We start from the raw sequence: 10,808 nt of genomic DNA, 5'->3' as shown, positions 1-10,808 counted from the left end.
ACGTTTACAGACATTCATGATCACATGTTTATTCTTCAGAAGACTGTTCCCGTCAGCTCCTTATGTAACATCTTCATTCAGACTGGCGGACGTCATGTTCCTGCCCTTGGTTTTATACTGGAGCCTGTGCATCCATTCAGTGCTGTGAAAGCATGTCTGGCTGCTATGTGTGACCTGACCTATTGTACAGTAAATAACAAGGCTAGATCGAAACCTAACATATGCACAGCACAGAAAAGCGTTGATGAGCCTGTTGGTTGTAGCAGGCAGTGACATTGTTAAAGTGGACTGTGGAGGGCTGTCAATCGCAAAAGTATGAAGGATCTAATGGAAAATCAGTATGGTAAGAAAGCATTTAATAAAACATTTTATTATAATACATTTGTGTGTGTGTGTGTGTGTATTTATTGTGAAATTCTAAAAGATGTGTATTTGTCGCATTAAAAGGACCCCACCCCTCTATATAGCCTCATGGTGCCTTTTCAACTTCTATTGTTCTAATTACATCTCTCCCAGTTAGCAGTATCCCAAAATCATAAGTTCATGATGAAATAGCCTATGGCGCGGTGCAGGCTTTCAAAAAACCACGAAATAAGTTTTGAGCAGCACAGTCTACACATGCTGTGTGCTGTGGTTTGGTGAAGTTTGGACAAAATTAGAAGGCGAAATAGCAATTTCTGTTAAATAGGCCACAACACTTTGCAAGTCAATTATATCGCAACGGTGAGACCTCACCGAAATACGTTTTGTGTAGGACAGTCCGCACACGCTGTGTGATGTGGTTTGGTGAAGATTGGACAAAATTTGAAGGAAAAATTGCGGGGAAAAAACGCTTTTGGGGAAAATTCAAAATGGCGGCAAATCTAGTTAGCCGGAAATGGGCGTGGTCTATATAAGCAGATGCGGAATGACCCAAGGAATTTTGATTGTAGATGCTACGGTTCAAAAGTTATGGACCAAGTAAAGAACTTGGTTGCACAGGCTTGGTTGCACAGGCACGGGCTGTTATAGCGCCACCTAGTGGTCAACAAGTGTAATGTTTCCGCCCATAGTAAAAGGTGACTCTGTGAACCTACCTACCAAGTTCGGTAGCGGCAGGTCTTATGGTTTCTGAGTGGGACCAAATGGGCTTCCAAATGGTCTCCCAAAAGGGCTTGCAAATTGGGTGGACAAACCCTGTTTTCGGGCCTGCGCCACTGCGTGCGCTGGCCAAAACAGGCTATGTCATATTAGACATACATTGAACACATTCACAAAATGATAACTAGTTACATTTCCCATGCATAAAAATATCACAAGACATTATTTCTGTGGTAATGTCATTGTTCACCCAGAGGTCTCATCTTGTTTTGGGTCTAGGGCTGCGTTCAAATAGTCTTTTTTGCTCAGGAAGGTTCCTAACTGAGTGAAATGAGAAGTAGCAGCTGATCGAATTCTCTAAATGCTAAGCAGAAAAGGTGGCGCAATGCTCCTAACTTAGCTCCTTAGCATAGGACACACTGGACCATCCTTGACAAAAGGCAATTGGCTAATGCCGTCACACAATTCCTTGCAGCAAAGCGATGCACCATACAGCCATTCACAAAAACGGATGAAAACAATCAACATGATAGGACGCAGATGTAATTTACTGCTTATTAAGCTAACTTGCGAATGTGCTTATTATGTTTTGAACTTGTATGTTAAACCCATAGGCAGTTGTTAGGGTTTTAAAAGCGGTGGAATCAGTGTAACTGGGCGTTCAGATCAAATACGTGCAACGAGATTACATACAAAGTCAATGCAAATGCGCGAGTAGATGCCGGTGGCGGGAATGAGGTGAATGATGTGAAATTTTGCAGCACGAATGACGCAATATTTGCCTCATCGCCCGTTCGCTCGAGCTGAGATTTTGTCTCAGCCCATCTCAGTGTTAAACGGGGCTTCCTTCGTCGTGTGTTTTCTCACACATGGTGCTGCGCGGGGTCAACTGTAAGCGCTGGAAACACGTGATGTGCCTGAACATCTCTCTGAAGCGGGTGGACATGAGGTTGTACAGGATGGGGTTGATGGCGGAGCTGAGGTAGAAGCACACCCCGGAGACGATGTGCACGTGCTCAAATATCTTGAGCTGCTGCGTGGACCAGGTGTCGATGTAGCTCCACATCAGCCGGTCCACATGGAAGGGAGCCCAGCACAGGCCGAACACAACCACCAGCACACCTGGGAGGCAGGACATAGGACAGATGAATGATGGGAAATCAGACAGATAGGTTCCACTGTCTGCGTCTTAAAGCCTTAAAGGATAAGTTCACCCCAAAATGAAAATGCAGTCATTATCTACGCACCCCCATGCCAATAAAAAAAGATTTAGTCCAAAAAACCTTTGTGGAGTTTCCCAGGGAAATGGAGGTACAGCATTACCCTATACAACTGAAGTGAATGGTGACCAACTTTCAAAAAGGAGGGGGGGGGACAGAAGAAAAAACAAACAAACATAAAATGCCTCCATACTGCTCCTCAGGCATATTCCAAGTCTCCAGAAGCCCAGAGAAAAACTCCAAGAACAAGAAAGTTTTTTTGGGCTAAGAAACTTCATCTGACCTTCTACTGGCATGGGCGTAGAGAAGATGTTAATGACTGAATTTTCATTTTTGGGTGAATTTTCCTTATCGTAATTTTCCTTAACATAAGTGAAAGAATCTGCCAATGGGGTTGGATAGATCACTTGTTTCCAGTGCAAATCAATATGTTTCTAGAATGTTGTAGTGGAGTCATCTGCCTTATTCTAACTCTGTAGTGGAGTGATCTGCCTTATTCTAACTCGTTTCAAGATATTCAAACTCATTTCTAAAACAAGTGAAACTACATTGGAAACAAGTGGAGTTATCTCACCTCATTGGCACAACATGTTCTCTTGGTTTACCAAGACCTTCAAATAAAGATTTGAAGGTTGAATATGAGACTACTACTACTTGTTATGGTGGACGCTTTTTGCAGTGTGATGAAAAAAGACAAAGCATATGGGCACAGTATGCTCGTACACACGCACACACACACACACACACACACGCACGCACGCACACACACACACACACACACACACACACACACACACACACACACGCTCATACAGTCATTTACATGCACGGCCGATTTAAATTCACCCCGCCGCTCATTAGCAACTTGGGGTTAGGGGTGGGGCAGGTTTTGTTTGAATGACACCTTACACAGCATTTTGGTGACCTGCCGGTGGCGCGTCCGCTGCTTCTTCTTGTTGGAGTCAGAAAGGCTTGCCCTGGCCTCCACCACCCTCATGACCCTCTCCCTGTGCAGCCGCAGGCCGATGAGCAGGTACAGAACGCTGATGATCAGCATGGGCAGCAGGAAGAAGAACAGCGTGGTGATCAGGATGATCAGGTTGTACATCCAGGTTGGCTTGACCAGACCTGAGGATGGAGATCAATGGAGCATGTAATTACTGTTCAGCAAAACATAATATCCACTGTAATAATTTGGGTTTTACGCATCATTTGTATGCTTTTTTTCCTAGGCCTCATCTGCCCGGCAGCTTGCCCGCTGCATTGGCTTGCAAAAGTTTAAGTTCAAGGTCACTGTGACCTCACGAAGGTCTGTTCCATGCTCGTTAACACGATATCTCAGGGACGCCTTGAGGGAATTTCTTCAGATTTGGCTCAAACACTTCACTTGGACTCAAGGATGAACTGATTTGATTTTGCTGGTGAAATGTCAAAGTTCAAGGTCACTGTGAGCGCATGTCCGTGCATACCAGCAAGGAAAGGGGAACCGGGCTAGGTAAAAGGGGCCATAGCTAGGGATAGGAAGTTCGTAGAGAGTCAGGGTTCGAGGGGTGGGTAGGGGGAGTGGCTAGGGGAATATGGGTGGTGGGGGGTCAAGGAAGTGGCGGGGCTGGGGAAAAGGGCTGTAGTTATCTAAGCATTCCAATGGCACAGTGGTAAAGTAGTGTGCTGCCACAATGGAGCCCTGGGTTCAAATCCCGCTTGGCACTATTTATTTTTATTTATTTATTTATTATGTATAAAGCTGCTGAATACACACTGTGTACATAGCAGAATAACTGAATATGCACATTCATCATGGTAACGTCCTGGCGTAGACGTCTAAATCATCCCCATATCGGCTGTGATTTGACCACGTCCTCCTGGACGTCACTGAAAGTCATCATCACAACGTTATCATGGCGTATTTGCTTGCTGGGTACTAGGGATAGGAAGGTCGTAGAGAGTCGGGGGTGGAGGGGTGGATAGGGGGAGTGGCTAAGGGCATGTGAGTGGTGGGAAGGGGCATGGTGAGGGAAGGGGGTGGGGCCAGGGGAAAGGGGCCATAGCTAGGGATAGGAAGGTCGTAGAGAGTCGGGGGTGGAGGGGTGGATAGGGGGAGTGGCTAAGGGCATGTGAGTGGTGGGAAGGGGCATGGTGAGGGAAGGGGGTGGGGCTAGGGGAAAGGGGCCATAGCTAGGGATAGGAAGGTCGTAGAGAGTCCGGGTTCGAGGGGTGGGTAGCGGGAGTGGCTGAGGGGATGTGGGTGGTTTAGGGGTAGGGGTATGACCATTTACCATGTTGAAAATGATTAGCCTTGTTGTTGAGGTACCCCCAAATATTGCCTAGTGCCATAAGGCTGAATGTCCACACCACTGCGCCATGGGCTTGGAGATATTTGTGCTTGTATGAGTCTGGACACACTTGGATAAAGATTGCTACTTGTTGTTATACTGTTTATGCTTTATAAGCATTCAAATCTGTTTATTGAATGTGCTTAACTTTTAGCTAGACACATTCTCTGCAAAGTCCTCTGAGACATGCTTGTGAACTAGCTATCCAAATAAACTTGACTTGAGTTTATTATATGTGTGTTCCCACCAGGGCCATCTCTAAGACTCTGGAGGCCCCTAGGCAAAAACCTCTGTGGAGGCCCCCTTTTAGGACAAATCCTTGTACACACACACACACACGCACGCACGCACGCACGCACGCACGCACGCACGCACACGCACACACACACACACACACACACACACACACACACACACACACACACACACACACACACACACACACACACACACATATATATATATTAGGCCTGCACGATAATATGAGGAAAATCTGCGATGTGCGATAACATTGTTCAATATAGCGATGACACGACTTGCGATAAATAAACAGATATTACAGTATGCATATTTAGCTATACAGTTCCTATGTCTTTCTGCTTTAATAATGCTAACATAGACCCCAAACATAGCCTATGCCCACTGAATAAAGAAATGAAATACACACTGACTTTAGCTGAAACTACACACAGCGTGTTTGGGCTTTGGCAGAGGGGTGGAGTGCACTGTTGCAAGGGAAAGGTGTACGCTGGATTTACAACACAAGACAAAATGATCAGATGCTGAGTGGGAATGCATGACGCATGTAAATAAAACCACTTTTGTGATTCATTGCGTTTCAGGCAGTCTTTGCGATGTGTTTATCGTGCATGTTCATATTGCGATGACAATGAAAATACGATTAATTGTGCAGCCCTAATATATATATGTTTGTTACATTTTATATGATACATCACATCAAAATAAAATACAAAGGTGAATGTGGCTATCTCCACTTATGGGGACATGAGCTTAAAATGGAGACTTTCAATGAGGCATTTTGATTGGTTTTATGATCACTGGTTTCCAATAAGAATGGAAACTTTTGTTGTTGTTGCTTGAAAGTCTAAAATATACAGTGAGGCCCTGAGCCCTCTTAGTACTTACCACAGATGGCAGAGTGGGGGAACTCCCGTCCGAACCAGGAAGGGAGCACCATGACCCCGTGCAGACTGGTGTTGGGCAGGGCACACAGCATGGACAGCACCCACAGCGTGCCGATGACGCGCTTGGCGTGGGCGCGCGTGGTCAGGCGCCTGACCTGAAGCGGGTGCACCACGGCCACGTAGCGCTCCACGCTGAGCGCCGTGACGTTGAGGATGGATGCGAAGCAGACGGTCTCGAACAGGAAGGTCTTGAAGTAGCAGCCCCCCTCGCCCAGCAGGAAGGGGTAGTTGTGCCACAGCTCATACAGCTCCAGCGGCATGCCCAGCAGCAGCACCAACAGGTCGGACGCCGCCAGACTGAGCAGGTAGTAGTTGGTGGGCGTCTGCATCACCCTGTGTTTTGACACGTTTGACAAAGAGTAAATATTCTTGCAGTTAGTTTTACATTTTTCCTTCTTCTTCTAAAGTCTAGTTTTATTTTGATTTCAGTGAACTAAAATTCCTTTTTCCAACCTAGTTTTAGTTTTCCAGTGTAGTTTCAGTTAACTAGAATAACCTTGCCTGTAGCGCATGATGACCGCGCAGGTCAGGGCGTTACCCACCACGCCCGCGAGGAAGATGGCGAGAAAGGTGACGCACACCGGAAGGAACACGGGGGACCTGAGGGGGCCCAGGTACTTGGCCAGGTACTCCTCCTCACTCCGGCACATGTCATCCAGGTCGTGGGCCGTGGCGTCGGCCAACGCCCAGGAGAGATTCATACCGCACACCACGGCGGCCTCGGGGCAGCCCAGGTCAGGGGCCACGGACAGAGCCAGGAAGGAGCAGTTCAACACAGCCATCATGGGCGTCGGCACGGGGGACACGGGCTACCGAGCCTAATGAGGTGAACAGAGAGGAGAAAGAGGGCTTTTGACTTTTGAAATAGTGACACATAATGATGTGGCCCAGTGAACAAAGAGCAGCTGCTTACCTTTAGGATTTGGAGAGAGTGACTGAGTCAGAGGCAGACTGCAGTAATGGGGCCATAGCCAAAATACAATCAGATTGGCGGCTGGCGGCTGTAAATGAAACACTTCAAAATGGAATTTAGAGAGGGGTAAAAGAGCGCTGAGGATTGTATTCATTCTCGAAAGCTTCAACAATACACCTGTTTTTTTCCTCAACACAGTTCATTCTGTTTCTTCAAACGCCAAATCATCTGGTCTGTTGGATCTCAAATGTGCTGTTTTCACATAAAGGGTGGTGGGGAAATGACTATTGACTACTGTGACTGCCAAGTCAGAAAATGAAGTCAGAAAATGAATTGTACAACTGGTAGTTGTATCATTCTACAAGTAAACAGCTCACTTTTTAATGACTGCCCTTATCTATTTTCAAAGAGCAAATAGACCAAACAGTCATAACAGCAGTGTAGGAAATTAAACACATATTTTGGGGCAACTTTTGCCCCCCCTATCTAAAAACTGGGGGCATTTACAAAATTTGGGGGCACTTTGAAAAATAGTCATTAGTGCATAAAGTTGCTAAAGCGTAGTGTAAAGAACAGCACTGTTTGTGAGTGTGTTCTTCATCATCGTCTTCTGGCACCCAGCCTGCAGGTGCTGAGTGTGTGTTAGAGATGGAAATTAAATTAATTGAATGAAAATAAAAATTATCAAAATATTGGGGCAATCTTTGCCCCTGGATCATGGTTTTTAGGGGCATTCTGAGATTCCTTGGGGGCATTTTTGCCTTTGCCCCTGGCTAAATTCCTACACTGCATGACAGGCTACTGTACCTTTGTCCAGCCGCAGCCTACTCTACACTCATTGACCACAATGCAAATCTCCATTCTGACCATCATTGACAGGCAGCCTTTACTTAGCACTCACTTGTAACAATTAGCAGTGATGGTGTGATGTTTATGCTGAAAACCTCAACTGACTCATTTAGGCATCCGACATGCAAAAGAGTTATTGGGATAAGTTCACCTGTGTAAGTGAAAAATTGCACCTTCAGCTCGAGGTCCTCCTCCTCTTCCTCAGACGACTGAGAGTTGGAAAAGTGAGAAGATGTGCGTCCATTCATGTAGCTTGTTTATCTGCCACTTGATCCTCAGCGCCGGAGAGCGTGAGAGCTGCTCCGACTTCCCGTCCTTCTGTTCTGCGCCGGAGAGCTGAGAGCCACAGACTCAGTCTCTTCAGCCCACCTCTCTGTCTGTCTGTCTGTCTGTCTGTCTGTCTCCCTCTCTCCTCCTCACCCCACCTCTCTCTGTCTCCCTCTCTCCTCACCCCACTTCTCTCTGTCTGTCTGTCTCCCTCTCTCCTCACCCCACTTCTCTGTCTGTCTGTCTGTCTGTCTGTCTCCCTCTCTCCTCCTCACCCCACCTCTCTGTCTGTCTGTCTGTCTGTCTGTCTGTCTCCCTCTCTCCTCACCCCACCTCTCTGTCTGTCTGTCTCCCTCTCTCCTCCTCACCCACTTCTCTCTGTCTGTCTGTCTGTCTATCTCCCTCTCTCCTCCTCACCCACTTCTCTCTGTCTGTCTGTCTGTCTGTCTCCCTCTCTCCTCTCCCCACTTATCTCTGTCTGTCTGTCTGTCTGTCTCCCTCTCTCCTCACCCCACTTCTCTCTGTCTGTCTGTCTCCCTCTCTTCCTCTCTCCTCCTCTCCCCACTTCTCTCTGTCTGTCTGTCTCCCTCTCTCCTCACCCCACTTCTCTCTGTCTGTCTCCCTCTCTTCCTCTCTCCTCCTCTCCCCACTTATCTCTGTCTGTCTGTCTCCCTCTCTTCCTCTCTCCTCCTCACCCCACTTCTCTCTGTCTGTCTGTCTCCCTCTCTTCCTCTCTCCTCCTCACCCCACTTCTCTCTGTCTGTCTGTCTGTCTCCCTCTCTTCCTCTCTTCTCTTCACCCCCCTTCTCTCTGTCTGTCTCCCTCTCTCCTCACCCCACATCTCTCTGTGTGTCTCTCTTCATCACTGGAGCATCAGATTTTGCAACCTTCTGCCCTTTCTCCTATCTCCACTTTACATTTATTCCTCTTATTTACACACACAAGCTCTTTCATTACCATCCCTACTTATATGTTCCTCTTAGAGGGACTCTATACCTCTTCACCCTCCATTCTATTACCCCCCCTTTCTAAAAGGCCGCCATCATTGGTTCAATGACAATAAAACTTGTGTAACATGTATGTTGCTCTCATGCTCATTAATTGCTTTATCAATTATATTTGTAGCCTTTTTTTTTTTTTTTTTTACCATATAGCGATAATATGAAGGGATATGTTTGATGTCCCTGCCACTACAGATAAGTTAATACAGTACATGAAAAATATCAAGAAAATAGCACATTTCCTATTGGATGGGTTATTTAAGGCAGTGGTTCTCAACCTTTTTGAGCCGCGACAACCAAAAACTTTAAGGGTGGGGTTCATTTTCTTTTCTTTTTACTTTTTTGGGGGGACAATCATCCCGCGATCCCCCAAAATAATCTTGCGACCCTCTGGGGGGCCCCGACGCCCAGGTTGAGAACCACCGATTTAAGGTACAATGAGATGCTTCAAGCAACTGGCCACTGTCATTTTGCTGAATGTAACACATGTTTTTAGACTTTGAATTCCAGCTGTTGAAGCAAGGTGGTACACACAGGGACCAGGTACCCATCTGGTGCAATGCTGGTGGTCGGATGTTATTTTTGTTTGTTATTTTCCATCATTTCTACAGCCCAATCTAAGTGGTGCTGTGTGATCAACAGAATCCTCTTACATCTTATTTCATCACACCTCCTGCCAGCTGCCAGACTGCGAAGAAATTCATGGAATAGTAATAATGGTGAAAAAAAAAATTATAATCACGACAAGACGTGCCGATTTCAACTGGCTCACATAATTGCTCCGCCATACCTTATGTCCCTGTGTTAAACACACGCGAGTCATCATCGGGCATGTTATTAGGCTTGAATAGCCTCAACACTGTGTATATAGACTTTACCAGCGCCATGAATATTTCCTCCACTGCACATCAAAAGCTTAAATAACCAGGCAGCAGCGGGGGGAAGGGGGGTGCTTTATGTTTGCATTAGCATTCTAGCAGGTAATATTTCTATATGTGCCTGCTGGGGAAGCTGGGGAAGACTTGAAGTAGCTGACATGCTGAGGTTTGGATGGTTTGGCTAATGAAAGCATAGGTGCAGAAACTCATCCTACAGACAGGCAATAAATAGGGACTGGGGGAATTATGGGGTGCAATCAATCACTGACAGAGCAGAACATTCATGGCTTTGTCGGGCTGCACCCTGCACACACCCAAATGATTGTCTCCTGTATCTTGAAGCTGCACCCACCCCCCCTCCCCTAACTCTGTCACCTCCCTGCCTGCTGGTGTGCTGCTGTTCAATCACAGCTTTTAATCCCAACGCAGGGGCTCCCATATTGCCCTGGCAGGAAGCTGACATCTATCCTGGCTGCTGACTCCATTTAGCCGCACGGTAACCGGCTTCTGAGTCCAAGGCAACGGTGGGCTGTTTCTTTATTTAGTATCACGGTACACTTTGCTTTTATAGTGTGCCATGGGTAATCTTTGTGGAAATTATTCATTACTAGCTCGGCCTTGCCTGCCCTATTGGCGCACGCGTATGTGTGTGTGTGTGTGTGTGTGTTGCTTACTAAATGTTATTGCATCAGTCATGTCACAATGCCTCCTTGTGTGTGTGTGTGTGTGTGTGTATGTGTGTGTGTGTGCCCCATTATGATATCACTGATGACATCATCAGTGTGTGTGTGTGTGTGTGTGCGCCCCCCCATGACATCACTGATCAGTCTTGTCACAATGCCTCCTTGTGTGTGCGTGTGTGCGCGCGCCCTTATCACATCACTTTTGACATCATCGTTGATGACATCAACACTGATGACATCGCTGATGACATCATTAGCTAATTAGCCCAATTTAAAAATCCGGCCCCGTCAGGTCACCCGCACGGGTGCCCTTTACACACCCTGAAGGTTTCAGCCCGATCGCACGTAAAACGGCATAGCTGTGGCCGAACACAATAAG

The 10,808-nt window shown here is 46.7% G+C and overlaps 1 protein-coding gene across 1 annotated transcript; it reads right to left on the bottom strand.

Annotated features, from left to right (window-relative positions):
* Nucleotides 1–1,912: 1,912 nt before the first annotated feature.
* Nucleotides 1,913–7,848, bottom strand: LOC310796762 (neuromedin-U receptor 1-like; the record flags this gene model as incomplete). The annotated part of the gene is made up of 5 exons (XM_083658998.1): nucleotides 1,913–2,202; nucleotides 3,210–3,428; nucleotides 5,780–6,171; nucleotides 6,340–6,647; nucleotides 7,774–7,848. The coding sequence occupies 5 exons, from the start codon at nucleotides 7,846–7,848 to the stop codon at nucleotides 1,913–1,915; spliced, it is 1,284 nt and encodes a 427-aa protein (XP_083515124.1).
* Nucleotides 7,849–10,808: the final 2,960 nt, after the last annotated feature.

Source organism: Poromitra crassiceps, assembly GCF_964638095.1.
Source record: "Poromitra crassiceps genome assembly, chromosome: 23".
NCBI lineage: Eukaryota > Metazoa > Chordata > Actinopteri > Beryciformes > Melamphaidae > Poromitra > Poromitra crassiceps.
This window is presented reverse-complemented; position numbering and strand designations above follow the sequence as displayed.